At 36.2% G+C, this 19,738-nt stretch overlaps 1 protein-coding gene across 2 annotated transcripts in view; it reads right to left on the reverse strand.

The window, feature by feature from the left end:
* Positions 1-19,738, reverse strand: part of LOC133847977 (putative uncharacterized protein DDB_G0277255) — a 31,044-nt gene that overhangs the window by 1,268 nt on the left and 10,038 nt on the right. The window contains exons 2-7 of one of the 2 annotated variants that reach the window (XM_062283335.1): positions 8,596-8,982; positions 8,282-8,415; positions 6,306-7,132; positions 6,232-6,275; positions 5,923-6,168; positions 1,462-1,668 (exon numbers count right to left, since the gene is read on the reverse strand). In XM_062283335.1, coding sequence (XP_062139319.1) covers positions 1,462-1,668; positions 5,923-6,168; positions 6,232-6,275; positions 6,306-7,132; positions 8,282-8,415; positions 8,596-8,916 — 1,779 coding nt within the window. In that variant the 5' untranslated portion in view covers positions 8,917-8,982. Of the gene's footprint in view, positions 1-1,461; positions 1,669-5,922; positions 6,169-6,231; positions 7,133-8,281; positions 8,416-8,595; positions 8,983-19,738 lie in introns of both variants that reach the window. The other variant, XM_062283334.1, reaches the window with a different exon arrangement.

A 19,738-nucleotide genomic window follows, 5' to 3' on the forward strand; every position in this document is an offset into this window, starting at 1 on the left:
GATTGTTTTTGTGATAATGCCATAAAAATGTGATTGTGATTGCGTTGTGGTAGTCCACACTTGAGACTCTCCGTTTGTTTGACTAGCAAATGCTCTATAACACTTGGGGCTTAGTGTAATAACTCAACTCGGTTGTTGATTAATAACAATTGAATTGTGCAAATACGATATGTGGGCTACTCAACTTTTACAGCGTACTAAAGGCTGCTTTATAGCATGCTCCGTTTGTTTTGCTTAGTTTTACATGTTTCCGCTGAACAATTTATAAGGCATACATTAGCTGACATTTTAAACGTCTTTCACTTACTCATACTTTTTAGTTTTAGCTGACGTCATTCACTTGTACTATTTACTTTACTGCAACTATAATAAAGCTTTTAATGAGCTTTCATGTATTTGAAAGCTACAACATTGCGACTCCCAATAAAGCTTTTAATGGGCTTTAATTTGTTTCAAAATCAACAACAAGCACATTAAATATAATATAACATTTGCAGTTATTTTTCTTTAGTTTAAAGCCTTTGAAAATCAAATACTTTTGGACTCAATATAATTCTTGTCACAGCTGTTATAAGGCTTTTTACAAGCTTCTATTTATTGAAAAGCCCATTAAATGCAATAGAGCTTTTGCGATTAATTTTGTAGGCTTGTTTATATATTTCAAATATATTTTAAAGCCATAACAAGACCATTAAAAGGAATAGAACTTATGCTGTAATTTTTGCTTTAGTTAAAAGCTCTTAAAAACTAACTTTTTTGGACTCTCAACTTTTCTACAAAGCCTATTAAAGCTATGTGTATAACTTCATTTAATTCTAGCTACAGCTTGTTAAAGCTTTTATTTATTTAAAAGCACATTTTCAAATTAATGTACTTAGGCTTTATTTCAAAGTTTATGAAAACACAAGTTCTTTAACTGTCAATCTTATTCCAAAGCTCTATGTAGCATTGAATTTAATTAAAGTTATATTAATATTTCTCTCCACTGTCTATTAATAACCCTAATAGTTATAAGTTAATTAAATCGAATATTCTTTATGTTATCTGTCACTTAGTTGGCTGTTTATAAAATCTCTAATCAGCACTGCAACTAAGCTCATTAAAGCTCTTTGTTTTTGTTCGTTGTTGAACTAATCAAAGCAAAAAAGTTAAAACTAGGTAAAAGCAAAGACTCTTTCGTGAAAGCTCAAAGCACATTTTAAGTATTATCTAACGCATTATCCACAGTTTCTGTTTTCTTTGTTCACTGGTAAAAAAAAAAAACACTTCATGAGCAATTGCGACTGTCATTAATTATCTCTCTAATTTTTTCCATTTTTTTTTTTTAGTTGTTTTGTTGGTATAGAGAGGAGATACTTTAGTGTTTAGTATATATACTTATTTATAGATTCCGTCATAATGCTGCTGGCAAAAAAAAAAAAGAAAACACTTTTGTTAGGCCATTTGTGGCCAATTACTTACCGGCGGTGGCAATTCCGTCGATCCATTGACAATGTTATTGCTGCCGCCGTTAAGCAGCGACATGCGATTGCTTCCGCTGTTGCTCGCATTGCTCGATTTGTTGCTGTTGTTGTAGCTGCTGCTGCTGCTGCTGTTGTTGTTGTTGTTGTTGCGATAGCAACTATCATCGGGCATTATCGAAGTGCGTTTCAGCGTCTCGCCGCGTTCCTGTGAAATACAACAAATTTCGTATATTATTCGAAATTGAAATTGAGATGGAAAAATTTGCAAAAACTGATTGATTGATTGATTGTCTGATTGATGGAATTGAAATGTTAAGATATTTGCAATAGCTAATTGATTGATTGTTTGAGTGAGACGAAACATTTTTGCAACAGCTGATTGATTGATTGTCCGATTGATGATGACATTCTTTTGCGTCTACCTCGTATGTGGACATCGTGACCAATGGTCGACCCATGCTGACTGGTCGCATCGTTGGCATATCGCTGTCACGCCCATTGATGCCACCGCCTGCGCCACCGCCGCCCCCAACACCATTTTTAGCACGTAGCAAACTCATCGCGTTGACGTTCTCTCTCGTCTCGAACTCTAGCTGAACTGTTGCTGTTGACGCTGCCGTGTTTTTACCCAGACTGGACGCTCGACAATTGCAGCAGAGTTGTCAAGCTCTCACCTGTTGTGTTGTGCTTTGTGCGGCGCCGTTAACAGCTGATAAGATAAGAGGCAACCCATTGAGGAGCACACTCTCACACTCACACTCTCACACTCATACCCGACCTATGTTTGCTTTTCTTTTTTTGGTATTTGGTATTCGCCTCTTCAGTGGTGAGTCATTGTTTTGGCTTCACTATTTGCGGGTGGCTGCCAGCCATTGTTTGAAATCGCAGATAAATGCTGCCCAAAAACAAAAAAAAAACAAAATGTAGGGGAAAATCCAAGAAAAGTTAAGGTCACTGGATAAACACACGTGGCTGTCTGTCTGTCTGTCCGTTTGTCTGTTTGTCTGTGTGTTCGACACACACTCATACAAAAGCACTTGACGTTGACGTTTCATCAGCTTATGCAACAAGTTTGCCAACAACGAACAAATTGAAGAGACAGAGAAAGGGATAGAGAGAGAGCGAGAGAGAAAGAGTTTGAGTGTTCGAAGAAAAGGGTTGCGTCAGAATTTGTCTATTACAAGATCAAATGTAATATCAATAAATTATAATAAACAATATTACTAAAAAACGTTTAGAGAGAAAACTTGATGATTTGTGTTTGCTTAGAAAGTCGCAAACAGGAAAATTCTATTACATTCTATACTATAAAATATAATATCAGTAAATTATAATTATTATTACTCATAATAAACAACTCAAATGAAGATTAGAGAGAAAGTTCAAAGCCTAAATCAGGAATAATTATATGTTTAACCAAAATATAATATTAATAAATAAACCTACAGAAAATTTGAGAGCAAATTTGCTTAAAAAAAATCAAATAACTAATAATAATATATAAACCTAATGAAGATTTAAGACCAAATTTGCTTACAAAACAATTATAATAGAGAATACTATTAATAATAAAATTAAGCAGAAAATTTCTAGTACAAGATATAATATTAATAAATTATAATAATAAATATCACTAAAAATGATTAGAAAAAAGGTTAAGAGTGCTCGGTTTATACTTTGTTAGACATTCTCAATTAGTAATTAATATTAATTACCAATAAGAAAAGTTCATAGAAAAAAATGTAGAAATTGTACGAATTAAGAAAAGTAGAAAAAAAATTAAATTGCAATTAATAAAAATGTTGAATAGATAAGCGCACTCTTTAAACTTTCTTACAAAACCCTTTAGTTTATGTAATTATTAGAGCTCTAAATTATTATTAAATTGTATGCTGGTTGAGTACAAATCAAAGAAATTATATTACCATCAAAAATGTAATCATAATGAATAATAATAATCAATTTACTAATTATTGAAATGTATAGTATATCAATAAAGAATAATCTTAATAAATAAATTACAACTTAATTTTTTTTTTTTGGCAATTATTAACTGATAATTTTAATAGAATTTTTCATTCCCCATTGTTCAAATTGTCTCTCTCTATCTCTCTTTTGGCAATTCTCATTATATTTCCATGAAGTTACATTTTATTTCAATGATATTATTACTTTGCGAAAGTCTAAATCCTAAACTTTATTCTGAAACTACTTGCGTATAGGGTATTTTGTAGTGCAGCATCGACTGTCAGCACAAATAAGTGCTTCACTTGGTTTTAAGCGGAAAAGCAATTAAGTCATAAACTATGCACAACGTTTTTGCCATATTTGACATTATTTATAACGCAGCACACACGACGCATCAGTAATCACAAATGGGGTATGCACAACTTGTTGTAAATTGTAGTAGGGTATACCACAGTTGTTCATTGAAATTTTTGACTGGTTTGTCAACCATTTGGGTGAGCTTTCTTTGCTTATTTAAGTTTGAGTTGTGTATGCAAAACAATTTCAGTTTTCAATTAGCATAAATCAGAGTTCAATTGCCCGGCGATAAGGGAAGCAAGTGAGAGAGAAAGAGTGTAGGGAAAAGAGAGAGAGAGACAGGGATTATACACACACACATATACCCTAGAGATTAGAGACTGTTCAACTAGTTGGACTCGTTGCCTATCGTCACGTTCGATAAGCTGCACTTTTAATTGGCAAATTCTCGTGATGCCTTTTTGTTTTTGCTGGCACTCTTGACGCTGCTTTTAACACACATACCCTGTACTTGGGGCTAAGCAAGGGTCTGATAGGTAGGAATGTGTGACTGAAATTCGTATAAATTCATTAACATAATTCATATTATTAAATTGTTACAGCGACCTAAGCACTTCACTGTAACACTTCTCTCTATTTTCTCAGATTGTTCTTCCGTTTGTCTTTCATTTTAAAAGCGCAAATTTGTTAGAGTATTGAACTAGTCTACGTACAACATGGCATTTAATATGTTGATTAGGTAAATTTCTAATGCTATGCTTTTTGGTTTTGCAAATTAATGAAAAAAGAAAATGTCGTCTCCTGAACTTCCAAATTAACATATTTTAAACCCATTAAAAAAGACACAGAAAAAGCGATAATATACAAAAAAAAAGAATATACCAATAACTATATTTGGTATGCGACTTTTGACGGTTTCATGACAATACAGTTTATTTTGTACTCGACAGTATGTAGTAGTATATAAATATACTGAAAACCATATTAGACATATAGATATACCAAAAACTATATTTGATATAGTTATACCATATTTGGTATATTTTGATACTAGTGAAAAAAACAAAGACTTCATTTGGTATATGTATTTATATACTACTATATACTATAAAGTACAAAATATACCATAACAATTTAGTATAATTTGCAGTACGATAATATCGATCTAGTATATTTCGAACTCTACAGAACGTGTCAGTATATAAATATACCAAACATATGTTCTAGAATTTTTGGTATATTCATTTTGGTGTACTTTTCGAGTAACAACAATATCCTATATACCAAAATCCACATTTGGTATAATTATATATTACTACATACTGTAGAATATACCATATTGTCATGTTACCGTTGAATGACGACTACAGCACAAATTTATGTCAAATATTTCTAAAATAACTTCTAAGATTTTTATCTGATCGCAACCAATTTTTTTAGCGCAAACATAAGAACTGTTCTGACACTTAATAATAGATATTTCGATATGCGGGGGCGTGAATTCGCTTTATCTATTACAGTCTCTAAGATCTACGGACGGACGGAGCTTATCATTTGTCATCAATCAAAAAGTGGCGTAAAGATATTTAGCAAAAGAATCTTAACAACACAATTTTTCAATTCTTATACTTAAAAACCAAAGCTGTCAATCAAAAGGATTGCAAATCACAAACTTTAACTTTTTAAATAAATCAATATGACATTGTTATTATTATTATTTGCAGACTTTAATGTCAAGTAAGGAGACGCATTTGAATTGAAGATGTCTGCTTGAAGACGTGAAGTTGTCTCTGCTCACTTTTCTTCAACCAATTTATATTCTTTGCACTCTCTCTCTCTGTCTGTCTGACTGTCTGTGACTTCACTTGCTATTGCGCCCTCATTTAGTTGTCAAGTGGCTACAAGAGCTAACAAATACTTCACATGGCAAAACAATAAGCAACAAACAGCAGCAATAACAAAATGCACAACAGCAACAACATTGGCAACAATACCAACAACTTTGGCTAGAAATCTAAGCAACTGCGAGACAACAACACAACAAGTGCTGTCCGCTCTCAGCTCTCTTGACCTTTGCAAGTAGCCAGCGTCAGCGCCAGTTGCCAAGTTGCAACACTGCAACGAGCAACCAGCAGCCAGCAGCGAGCAACCAGCGTCGAACAACAACTATTCATAAAGAGTTGCAGCTGCTCACCTTGTGCTCGCTCTCATGGAACCCGTTCCTGAACATGCGCTGATGCGCACGCTTAAATTCATCCATCAGCGCGGTATGCTGATCTCCTCCTCCCCCTCCACCTGATGTTGTTGTTGTTGATGTTGCAGCGGGTGGCGCTGCAGCAGCAACAGAATTGTTGCGTTCACGTTTGTGCGACATTTGTGCAACGTTGCGGCTCGCTCCACGCTCCTGTTGACTGTTGCGCTGTTGCACCTGCTGCAGCTTCTGCGACGAAATGGACAATAATTAGGAGGCTGCTGCCACAATTGGTTGTAAGCTGTAACTCACCTCTTTGCGTTTCTTGAGCTCCTCGTTTATGGCACTCGACAAGCTGCTGCTGCTGTTGTTGCTGCTGCTGTTGTTGCTGCTGCTGCCAACATTCCCATTGCTGTTGCTGCTGTTGTGGTTGTGGTTGTCTGTGGCAAGCGGTGCTGCTGGTGGCGGTGGTGCAACCACACTATTGCTGCTGTTGTTGCCACGTCGTATGGTGGTGCTGCGACTAATCGATTGCTCCCCCTGTTGCTCCTGTTGCACATACGTGTTGTTGATGGAGGTGCCATTCTCGCTCAGCTTGATGATCGTCTTGTTCACCGGCGGCAACTGCAACTGCAACTGTTGCTGTGGCTGTTGCTGCGACGACTCTTCGCGCACCGCCGTCAAACGCTTCGACTTCGCATCCGCCCAGCACGGACTCTGATCGCCCGTCACCGAACTGGCCGAGCTATTGTAGCCACTCGATTCGCCCGGAAAGAGTTCGCAGCCCGCCGCAGTGCGGACAACCATATCCAGTTTGGTGGAGCCCTTCATGACGGCAACCGCTTCGCTGAAGAGCACATCGGAGAAATCGATGCTGTTGACGCTGAGTATTTGATCGCCTGGCCGCAAACCCGCCTCGCGTGCCACACTCCGCTCCTTGGTGAACTGCACAAAGATGCCCGGCTTCCATTCGGGTCCCTTGCATATACCGAGGCCCAGTTTGGTGCGCGGCGCCACATGCAGCACCACATTGATGTCGCGACTCGTATTGCGTCGCTCCCGATCGCAAGTTCGTTCTCTCTCCCTATCACGTTCCCTTTCCCGATCGCGTTCACGTTCTCGTTCGTTGCTCGTCTTGAACGAGCTTTCGGAGGGCGTGCCGCTCACACTGGGCAGCTTCACCACGTTCCAGGACAAGCGCTCGTCCGGCTGGCTGCAAGTGGAGAGATTAAGAGTTCGAGATTAAAATTTAAAAGTAACATCTGGTTGCATATGCTAAGCATAAAGTTGCGTGCACCAATTTGTAAGCTCTAGCTACTAAAGTCTCAGAGATGGACGCACTCAAACAAGTGGACGGACAGACAGACGGATGTGAATATGCAGCGTGAAATCAAAGCAACAAGCAGTAGCAAGAAACTGTACGCTCATAAATCATACAACTGACAAAGTGTTGTCAACTACAAATTGGTTATTTTGTCCTGCAGTATGAATCAAACTAACAAACTCAGTCTTTACAAACAAACGCAAAGAAATATTCCTCATGTTGTGTGCATGAAATATATCGAAACTTATATACTGTATATCATTGTGAATTATTAGAACTAGTTCTAGTTTGGTCCGCGAATAAGTAAGAAAGCTAGAGTCGACTGTGAGCTGCAACACATTTTCAATGAAAGTAAAACAGTGTGAAAAGTAAAAAATATACCAAAAACTATATTTAGTATATCAATATATTACCATACACATAATAATACAGCAGTCTATTTTAATTTTTGCTATATTTAGTATGTTGATATACTAATATATGCATAATAATATAGTAGTATATCAACATACTAAAAATTAAAAAATATACCGAATGTTATGCATAGTACTTTAATATACTACTATAATATATACAACATGCATAACAGTATATTAATATACTCGCATTAACATTATGCTATGTTTAGTATATAAATATACTACAATAGACAACATACATAATCTAGGTATTTTTTAATTTGTTGGCATAAATGTTTGGTATATTTTATACTATAAAGCACAACATGTACCAGACACGTCAACTCTAACCGTTTGCTTGCCTATATCATTTGTATTTTGAAATTTCTTCTTTTTTATCAAGCTTTAAAATTATGGTTGTTATTCGATATTTTTTATTTGAGAGCACGAAAAACAAACTTAATATGGGTGCAACTATGACAAAAACTATAGCTTTGTCTTTTCTAGTCTCTGGAATGCAGCTGAATACCTAACCATGCATACAGACGGACATGGTTATGAGATCGGAGGAAATGTTGTCTTGTGTCTGTTCTTTGCTTCGTGTCTAACTCGTAAATAATTCATTACGTCTTGTACTTACTCCTTGACTGGCAGCATGCCCACGCCGCGCACTTTGAGTGTGACACGATCCTGGCTGGCCACCAGCTGAATGAACTCCTTGTGCACTGCATCCTCCAATCGATATCCATTAATGCGCAATATCTGATCGCCAATCTGTCGAATCAATCGCAGAGAGAGAGAGAGTGAAAGAAAGAAAGAGAAAGTCAATAGCAGTTAAGAACAAATTGGGGTGATCACGTCAAGTCACAACGAATCGCATCACGTAGCTAGCAAGGTGTGGTTGGTGGGTGTTTGTGCTACGTGCTTGACCCACTGAACCAGTGAACCACTTACGCGCAATCCCTTCAACTGGGCCTCGCCGCCATGCTCCACGTGGGAGACAAAGAAGCCAATGCCATGCTCCTTGCCACCACGCACAGCAAATCCATAGCTGGCACTCCGCTCCGGTGGCACCACCAGCAATCGACGCTGATGCGGACGGACCAAACGAACCAGACGCAGTCGCGTGCTCGCTGGCATCGCACACCACGAGGAGGCCGCCGTTGTGGTCAGTGTCATGACATCGCTCGAGGCTGAGCTGGTGCTTGATCCCTGCATGCTGCTGCTGCTGCAGTCCGTCGATGCCAATGTCGATGTCGACATCATCATCATCATCTTCTCCCCCGCTTCGCTTCCCGCTTCCCGCTTGCTGATTACAACTTTCGACTGCCTCAGGCGCAACTGCAAGAAGAGAGTGAAAAAAAGAAAGAGTGTGAGTGTGAGTGAGTGAGGAGTTAAAGCAGACGTGAGATGCGTGACAAGTGCTTTAAGCTATGGGCAAAAGAATTGCGGAAGAAAGCAAAGTGAGGAGACGTGAATGCAACCAAAGAATACTCTGCTTTAAACCATAAAATAAAATTCAAGTCTGAGATACTCTAAAATATATACTATACTATTAAAGTATATCGTGGAAAAGACATATTTTTGACGTATCATTAAAATTGATCTACTTAATTTACAATTGTGTTTTATTAGGTGTTGAAAGTCTTCATAATGATTCTGAATGATCGATCTCTAATTGGTCGATTTGAGCGGGTTGAAGTGGGAAGTGGAAACAAACTTGATCTGCGTGCAAGCAAAACAAAAAGTATAGTCCTATATCTTATAGTCTCTGAGATCCAGTGTTTAATACGGACGGACGGACAGACAGACAGACGGACATGGCTATATCATATCGGCTATTGGCGCTGATCAAGATTATTCATACTTTATAAGGTCAGAAAAGCCTCTTTCTGCCTGTTACATACATTTCATGGAGGCACTAAGTTATAATACCCTTTTTACCCAACGGGCAGCGTGTATAATAATGTGCTTTATAGAATAACCAGCCCTGATAAATCGCTATGATATATTGACATCTTGCTTACCATACTCAAAGCTAGATTTTTTATCTTTAGACTACAAAGTACCGCCATCATTTGCCTAGAATTAGATGCGACTTTCAAAGAGTTGGGTTTCTGTTTCTTTGGAAAATTGAAATCGAGTTCGTGTTTACGTTTTAAGCTTTCGCGTCTCACGCAAAAGAGTTGTACAAATATTGGAACAATTAAGTTAACGGTGGCATGAGTAAATAGACTGTTGACTTATCGTGACGCTTTTTTTTTTTTGTGTACAACTATTTTTGCTGCTTTTTTTAGTAATTGCATTTCACAATGTCACGCTCTAAGATAAAGATATTTCGCGCGCCGAGAAAGAAATGCTGATGTGAAAGTACAAAAAACCGAACAGAACAATGACTGAAATGTTAGTTTCAAAGATATAAGCTTTGTATAATTATATAAAAGTTCATATCTTATTTAGCGATTCCAAAAAGAAGGTTAGCAATAAATATGTTTTAGCTGCAACTGGGACAAAGTTGCGTCCATCCATCATAGACATCATTAAGTTGACAAGCGAGACCCTCGAGGTAACAAGTTGGTAATCGAATCGCAGTTAATCATCTTCATCATCATCATCATCATCGTAGATGTCGAAGGTCAGGGGCAACTTGACGCATTAGATGCATTAGTTGGTGTTGCAATTGTAAACTATGATTGTAACATATTGTAAGTCTTTGGTCTCTGGCTGATTGCATGACACTTCGGGCTGCCGCTGATTGAGCAATTAGTCACAGACGCCTCTTAAGGCGCTTGACAGATTAAAGGGTATCAGACAACAACAACAACAACAAAATAAAAACTTGAACTTGCAATTCAATTTCGAAATTGGGTCGCACGCATCGAATCGAGGCGATGTTTGTCGCTCGTTGTTCGTTCGTTCGTTCGTTTTGGCTGCTTTCACGCATCACCCGGACAACAACAACAACCAACAACCAGCAGCAGCAACAACAACAACATAACAACAGGTAGAGCGACAACAACAACGACAACTGTAACAACAAGTTGTTTTGCTGCGTTTCGCATTCGCTGCATAATTTCACTTTTCTTTCACGTAATTCTACGCTTCACTTGCAGCCAACAAAGACAACAACAACAACCACAACTGGCAACCAAACAAGATTGGAAATTATAGAAATTTATTATTGAAATTATGCGCAATATAATTTTACGTTTTTGTTTATTTCCTTTTTCTTTTTCACTTTTTGTTGGTATTGTCTTTTATATAGACAATTGCAATCTGTAATCTCACGTTTATAAGATATTTTATCTAAAGCTATTTTCCGGCTTATTTGCAATTAGTTTTCTAATTCATTCCCAATGCAAGCTGCAGACGAATTCCTTAATAATTTTCTTCTCATTTTATACCCAGTACCCAGAGGGAAAAAGGGGTATTCTCGTCGAAGCAAAATCGAATAGCAAATCTAGAGTTTTTGAGAAATAAATGTACGAGGGTGGGCTGATAAATAGTCGGCCTAAAAAAGAAAAAAATTTTTAAAAATTCGTAAATATTTTATTCGATTAGTGTTTTCTATCAGCCGATTACTGTGAAAGTTTCATGCGGTTTTATCAACACTGGTAATTTTGGCGGGACTTTTAGCGCATTCACTTTTGCATTGTCGTCAACATGAATAAAATCGAGTATCGTGCTGTCATAAGATTTCTGTTTTTAAAAGAGAAATCCAACGACGATATTAAAAATGAGTTAGACAAAGTTTATAAGGATTTAGCTCCATCGTTTTCAACTATAAAATATTGGACTGATGAATTTAAACGCGGGCGGACAAGCATTTTTCACGATGATCGCCCGGGTCGTCCTAGAGAGGTGACAACACCAGAAATTGTGGATAAAGTCCATGGAATGATATTGGATGATCGCCGAATCAAGCGGCGAGAGATTGCAAATGCTCTAAACATTTCTCGGGAACACGTTGGAAACATCTTACGCGAATTTTTACACATGAGTAAGCTTTCGTCAAGATGGGTGCCGCGATTGCTCACAATGGAAAATAAGCGCAACCGCTTGCACATTGCGAAGGAGAGTTTGGCATTGCTTAACGCAAACAAACACGAATTTTTTCGTCGTTTTGTGACTGTTGACGAAACCTGGATTCATCACCATACACCAGAGAGTAAGGAACAGTCAAAGCAATGGATTTCTACTGGAGAAACGGCACCGAAAAAGGCAAAGATCGGTTTGTCGGCCAACAAGGTGATGGCAACGGTTTTCTGGGATGCCCGAGGTGTAATTCATGTGGATTATCTGGAAAAAGGCAGAACAATTACGGGAGAATACTATTCTAATCTCTTGGGACGATTTGATTCGGAGCTGAAGAAAAAAAGGCCGCACATGGCGAAGAAAAAAGTTTTGTTTCACCAGGACAATGCTCCCGCTCACAAGAGCGTTGTCGCCATGTCGAAATTGTGTGAATTGCACTACGAAATTCTACCCCATCCACCCTATTCTCCAGATTTAGCACCCTGTGACTATTATTTATTTCCAAACTTAAAAAAATGGCTTGGGGGTAAGAGATTTCATTTAAATGAACAGGTAATCTGTGAAACAAACGCCTATTTTGAGGACCTGGACAAATCCTATTTTATGGAAGGTATTGGGAAACTGGAGGATCAGTGGTCCAAGTGCATACGTCTAAAAGGAGATTATGTTGAGAATTAAAAAAGCAAAATTTAAAAAAAACGTATTTTCTTTGTAAGGCCAACTATTTATCAGCCCACCCTCGTATATAGCAAAAACGGTTCGGGTCTTCGTTGCTTTGGTTGATAATCTGGCATATTATATATTTTATGGTATATTTATACTATTACGTATCTTTATGTAGCATCTGGTATATTTTGTACTTTATGGTATATATCAATATACAAAGTGGTATGTTTTGCACTATATAGTATATTTTGAGTGCAAAAGTATATTGATATACAATCTGGTATATATTTTACTCTATGGTATATTTTGATTGTAATAGTATATAAATCTACATAGTATACACTTCAGTATATTTGAGTATTATTTATTATTTTTGATTAATTTGATAGATTTGAACATGAATAGAAAAAAACTGTTGTTGCGCATTGTGTGTTCGTAGCTTTAGTTGAGAATATGGTATATTTTGTAATTGATGGTATATTTTGAACGGAAAAGTATATCATTATACAATCTGGCATATTTTGAATGGAATAATATATAAATCTACCAAATACACACATAAGTATATTTTCAGTATAGTTTTCTTGATTGTTTCAATTCTGTTTGTACAAAGTTCGCAAGTTCTTTTACTTTATTCAGATATTTATGCGATAAAATACAAATATTTGTATTTCTCTATATCAATTTGCAAACATTTAAAATTTGTGTTAAACATTTTTTGTTAAGTCTTTTCTAACTTGATTGCATTCATATTTTAATTCCTATGATCTACAATATTTGCCTTTCCATTAAAACGTATTTCTCATTTTTCCATTAATTTCCTATTCGCATTTCCTAATCAATCAAATTCCCCTCATTGCAGTCCTTTCATTGTGCATTGTAATTAAATACAATCTCACTTCATTTTCTTTTACTTTTTTTTTTGTTGGATTTACATTTTTGGTTAATTCGCAAATTTCCAAATCCAATTCAAGTTAGATTTCCACTCACATTCGAGTTGGCGGCTTCCATTCAATCCATCCATCATAATGCAGTTGTGATTTACAACGTATTTATTAACTGTTTATGTAGCTCGATAAATCATTCTGCGTTCAATCTTTCATAATGCCAAAATGGAAGCCGGGCGAAAAGTTCATGCCACTTACGACCCTATCCGACCCGCAACATAACTTGCAACTCCAAAAAAAGAAAGAAAAACGTAAGCACAGCAACAATCGAGAGTCAAAAAAACCAGCGAAAGACTTGAGTAATAAACTTGAAGGGCGCTCAAAGGGGCCGGGGGGGTCAGAGGTGGAGGGGATTTGTGTGGCGCCACTAAATGATGATAAATAACTGGCGGAAAATTGTTTTGAAATGTTCATTACCCCAGGAGGCGGCATTTAATGCACAATTCATATTACGGCTGAGTATGCAAACAAAATGCTCTCTTTTGTGGCATTATTAGTCGGCATTAAGCGACTCATCCAAACAAAAATACAAACTACAAACTACTTAATACTTGTACTTATGCATACAACATATTTGCATAGACAGAGAGCGCGTCAAACAATCTTCAGCTTCGGTTCAGTGGCCACAAAACCGATTTTACATTGGCAGCTATGTTAAGTAGCTGTTACGTGGCAAATAATGAGAAAAAAATGCATGTTACTTGAGTATTAGACAAGCTCTGCAATTACATTTCATTTTTTTGATTATACATGAAAATGCTGCGTAGAAGATCTGCTTAAACTAGAAACTTTAAACATTTTTGACTTATTTTATGTTAATTGAATGTTAACAATTTAAGTAGCAGCAAATGATAAATTCTGTAATTCAAGCTAGAAATGTTTACTTCTTGTTATCAATGAAGATAATATTCGGAATATTCTGTTTCTGCTTTGAATGTTAGTTTAATCTTAACTATTTTTGACTATTCTGGCTAATAATTAACAAGAGTGTTAGTTGAACTCTGCAATTAATGTACAACTATGTCAAACATTCGGACATATTGAGAAACTGTTAAGAATATTCTTTAAGTTATCTACTGTTAAAATTTTCTGTACAAAAAAAAAAAGACTAAAGAAATTTCTCTATTGCGAAACTGTTAATAATTTCTTTACAGAAATCTTATGTTAAGAGACTGTTACGAAAATTCTCTGTTATATAACTTTTAAAATTTTCTGTCCAGAAATGTTATGTTCATTTTATGCTAACAATGATCAACATCTACTAAATAATCAGCTAAAGTGCAAGTGTCAATTAAGGTCCTCGATTAAAACACTATTGTAAACATTCCATTAATGCATGATGATCTTCATGTTAAACATCTTAAAAGGCTGTTTACATTATTAAAGGCTACTAAAGTTTCCTAGCAATTGTCAACAATTTTAAGCAGCATTTTCGATGGGGAAGCATTTTTTTATTGCTTGTTTGTTAGCAGACTTGCTTGTTTGCTGCGGCTTTACTGTTTTTTAGTGCACATTTTCAGCTGCTTTTATTGAGCACAATAACATGCTATGTTAAATGAGTGTTAAAAATAAAAGCCATAGCTTTTTAATGACAAACTGTGAAATTATTTGTATCGTTATCGATAACGACTCTGCATACTATGTTAAATGAATGTTAATAAAATCAATAGTATTGCCTTTAATGTATTTTGTCGAGAGTGCTAATAAAATCTGTAGCTTGTTTTCTATCTCTTTAATGCTTCTATTGGTAATTTATTGGAATTATCGATAATTTCGGTAATATGAGATAAATTTCTAGCTTCAAGCTGCGTATATTTCCCACTATAGCAGGCTAAGTTTAATGACTGTTCATAAAAGCTATTGTATGTTTTATCGTTTTCCTTTTTGTATCGGCATTTTCATAGTCTGTGAAACTATCGTTATCGAGAGCACTAGATAAATCTCAGTTATTCTCATCACTATTACAACCTATTTGACTGTTTATAAGATCTTAAGCATGTTTTTCACCATTTGCTTGTTAGAATTGCTTTGCTCTGTTCACAGTATGTGGAATTATCGTTATCGATAACACTGTAACTATAACATGCTATGTTAAGTGACTGTTAATAAAAGCTAAAGTCTTTCATCTTTTTCTTATTTCAATTTTCTCGCTCTGTTGACAGTGTGAGGAATTATCGTTATCGATAACAATAGATACAACTCCGATTATTCTCCACTATAACATGTTATGTTAAGTGACTGTTAATAAAAGCTAAGCCATGTTTTTCATTATTTTTCTTGTTTCATTGGCCTCGCGTTGTTCGCAGTCCGTCGAATTATCGTTATCGATAACACTGTAACTATAACATGCTATGTTAAGTGACTGTTAATAAAAGCTAGTCTTCCATTTAATTTTCTTGTTTCAATTGCCTCGCTCTGTTGACAGTGTGAGGAATTATCGTTATCGATAACAATAGATAACTCTACAGCTGACAGCTGACAACACGCTGATTGCCTGACATTCCGCACAGTTCACACAACGTCCAACGCTGGCCTTTCATCATCGTGATGGTGAGCAAGAGAGCATCCGTCGTTGATCCATCATCCATCCGTCGTCATTCATGAACCGTCATTGGCTTCCGTTGTTGTTGTTGTTGCTGATGTTGTTGTTGATGTTGCTGTCGGCTTCTTTGATTGTCGGCTGCATGCGTTTTATCCGTTTTGAGCATTCAGTGCATTGCAGTTGGCCAGATTCATGAGTTACAGCTAATCATTCATTGCTGCTGCTGCTGCTGATGATGCTGATAATCGGTAATCAGAGACGCCACAAAATTATTTGGCACTTACAATTACGATTGCAGCAGCGAGAGGAAATTTGGCCTTTCACCTTGCTTTGCTTTTCTCGGCAATTAGTTCTAATCACTCGCTACTTCCGGTCACGCCTACTCGCCATTCGCCCCACTCGCTTCTCTGTTGACATTTGCAATTGTTTTTTGTTTTTCTGTTTTTTTTTTGGCTTGGCTTTTCAATTGCTTTCATTGTCGGTAGTTGTTGTTGTCGGGTTGGTTGTTGTTTATGCCTTGACCACAGCGCTGCTGTCATGGCTGATGATTTTAATTTATACAAATTAAACTTGAAATTTCCATAGAAGTCGTTAACTTGTTTTTCTCTCTCCGCTGCTTTCGGCCAAAAGAAATTGTTGAGGAACAACAACCAACCAAAAAAAAAAACACACAAATTTTATTACAAGTAATTTTTAGCGTTGCGTGTTGTTGTTGATGTTGTTCTGCTGTCAGTTGTTGTTGTTGTTGTTGTTGTCGTTCTTCTTCTTCTTCTTCTTCTCCATCTTTTTTATCTTTTGGCTCTCATGTTCACTGGTTGCTCTTTAAAAAAGGCGGTTGTAATTATTTTTAGCCGGTTACCTTTTTTTTGTGCTTTTAATCGTGACTTTCTCTGTGTATCATATAATAATAAGTGTCTGCCTCTGATCGTTGTTGTTGCTGTTGTTACTTTTAGTTGTTGTTGTTGTTTTGATTGTTGTTGTTGTTGTTGCACATTTGTCCAGCATCCTCATAAAACTGTAACGAACCAAACTGACATACAACAAGTCAAGTCCAACGAGCCCAACCCAAAAGGCATTCCAATTCATTGCAATCATTCCGTTTTCTTCCCTCACGTCGTCGCATTTAACTAGTTCTCCGATTTGTTGTTGTTGTTGTTGCTGTTACTTTGCTGTGCGTGACATGCGCTCTAAGCACTTGGATTTCATATGCCAGCAGCTTCAAAATACATATTTTGAGACAAATCACACGCATTGATCAAACTTATGCTACACAATTTCACTTTACAATCAAATTGAGCAGAGTGCTGTAAGTCAACCAAAAGTTTAACAGTGTTTTAACATGACAAGCAAGAGCTGTAAATTATTCTATATATTTATAAAGAAAGCAATTCCAGACTACAAAGTGCAACTAAAGCAACTATTATTAATCTACACAGCTTCCACATTTCTTATGTTAATGACATGTTATTAAAATGTTAATGTGCGCTTGAAGTTAGCAACAATCTCATGCTACTTTAACAGAGCGTTAACAGAACAATGCACTGCTAATCTGTTTAATCTATTTATTATAATTTCATTTATTCTATTCGCAACTTTAAATTAAATTGTACTAAACTATAATTCGCACTGTTGCCAATAAAACCTTGCACATTTGTTAATGCCAGTCTTTGACATTGTTAACTGTTAATGAGAAGTCATTAAAATGTTAGAGCACGCACTTAGAACACTTAACAGCCGCTTCTAGGCAGTTTAACAGAGTGTTGATTAATTATTCGCAACTTTGTTTTAACTTCTAGACTACAAATTGCAGATGATTCAACTTTAATCAATACAGTTCCTAATTAAAGGCATTTGTAATACCAGTAACATAAAAGGAAGCTGTTAATAACATGTTATCAAAAGTAACAGCTGCTTTAAAGAGTTTAACAGTACCAAGAACTGCTTTAATCTATTTAAAAACAGATGATTCAACTTTAATCAATACAGTTCCTAATTAAAGGCATTTGTAATACCAGTAACATAAAAGGAAGCTGTTAATAACATGTTATCAAAGGTAACAGTTGCGTTAAGTGTTTAACAGAGTGTTAACAGAACAAGGAACTGCTTTAATCTATTTAAAATTTCATAAATATAATTCATAAATTTTATTTATTATATGCAACTTTGTTTTAATTTCTAGACTACAAATTCAAGATGACTTAATTATAATCAATTCAGTTCCTAATTGAAGGCATTTGTAATGTCTGTCTAACATAGCAGGAAGCTGTTAATGACGTGTTATTAAAATGTTAGTGTGTGCCTTAAACCAGAAGAAGCAATAACTGTCGCGTTAGAGGTTTTAACAGAACACGGAACTGCTTTAATTTATTCATACATTTATTGATTTATTATACGCAACTTTGACCTCAACTTTTGGACTGCAAAGTGCAGATGAATTAACTAACTACCATATATTCAATACAGTTCCTAATAACAGCATTTGTAATGCCAGTAACATAGCAGGAAGCTGTTAATGATGTGTTTTAAAGGTAACAGCTGTATTAAGGTGTTTAACAGAGGGTCAACAGAACAAGGAACTGCTTTAATCTATTCATAAATGAATTTATTTATTATTCGCAAGTTTGTTTTAACTTCTAGACTACAAATTACAGATGATTCAACTATAATCAATACAGTTCCTAATAACAGCATTTGTAATGCCAGTAACATAGCAGGAAGCTGTTAATGACGTGTTTTTAAAATGTTAGAGCGCAACTCGAACCAGAAGAAACATTAACAGCTGCTTTGCGGAGCTAATAACAGCAGTTATTAGCGGGCAGCACATTCAATTTGTGCAGCTGACGTCAATCATCATGTGGCAACAAGCGCGCGATTCGAGTAAATGAATCATGTTGACACAAAATGTGGCAAGTGCACAGAAAACATGCAACAAATGATAATACTGTAATGACAAGTTGCGGCTATTATTACAGTATGTACGATACATGCAACTAACTAACTAATTTAGCTAAAGTAAGTGAATAATGCATGTTGCCACTGCATGTGGCAAGTGCGGGAATATCATATGCAACAGTTCGAAACTGTGAAAATGCTGTGACAAATTGAGTGTGTGCATAATTACGCTGCACTGATGTGCATTTGTTGATGTCTTGCCACATTTTGTGGCACTTGCAACGCGGCAAAGCTTTGACAGTTGTTTTGAGTTTTTTAGGTACAATTGCAACTCATGTGAAATTTGAGCACAATAAATAATTAAAAGTTGTTGCCACCAAATGTGGCAAGTGCAACATATGATGAAAAAAAATATGCAGACATAATCTCAGCTCATCTGCACAACAAGTTGTCGCAAGTGCACCCAAACTTGTTGCCACAAAATGTGGCTAAGCAGATGCATGACAAATCTGAGACATAATGGCACATTGGCTCATTGGGAAATCATTGCAAACTGGTTGCCACAAATTGTGGCAAGTGCGGAAAAGTGACAAATTTGAGACATAATAACAAGTAAAAGCAAGCATAGAAAAAACGAAAAACTTGTTGCCACCAAATGTGGCAAGTGCAACACGGCCACAAATTAAGGCAAGAGTGATAAGAATGACAAATTTCAGAAATTTCAGATTTCAGCTTAAATCGCAGCTCATTAGCAGCACAGTGTTCTTCATGCGGCAAGTTCGTTGCCTAAGTCATTTGATTCCACCAAATGAGAAAAACGCAAAAAAGAAACTGAGATGTCGACTCTTGGTTTGAGATTTTAATTACGCGTTTGTAACAAGCAGCGAGGGCATTTTTTAATTGCCACATAAAAAATAAAACAATAATAATATAAAAATATATGAGCAGCTGACAACAAAACAATTGAAATATTTTTTTTTTGTTGTTGTCTATGCTGTTTGTTTTTATTATTCAA

This window comes from Drosophila sulfurigaster, chromosome X (assembly GCF_023558435.1).
Source record: "Drosophila sulfurigaster albostrigata strain 15112-1811.04 chromosome X, ASM2355843v2, whole genome shotgun sequence".
In the NCBI taxonomy this organism is placed as follows: Eukaryota; Metazoa; Arthropoda; class Insecta; order Diptera; family Drosophilidae; genus Drosophila; species Drosophila sulfurigaster.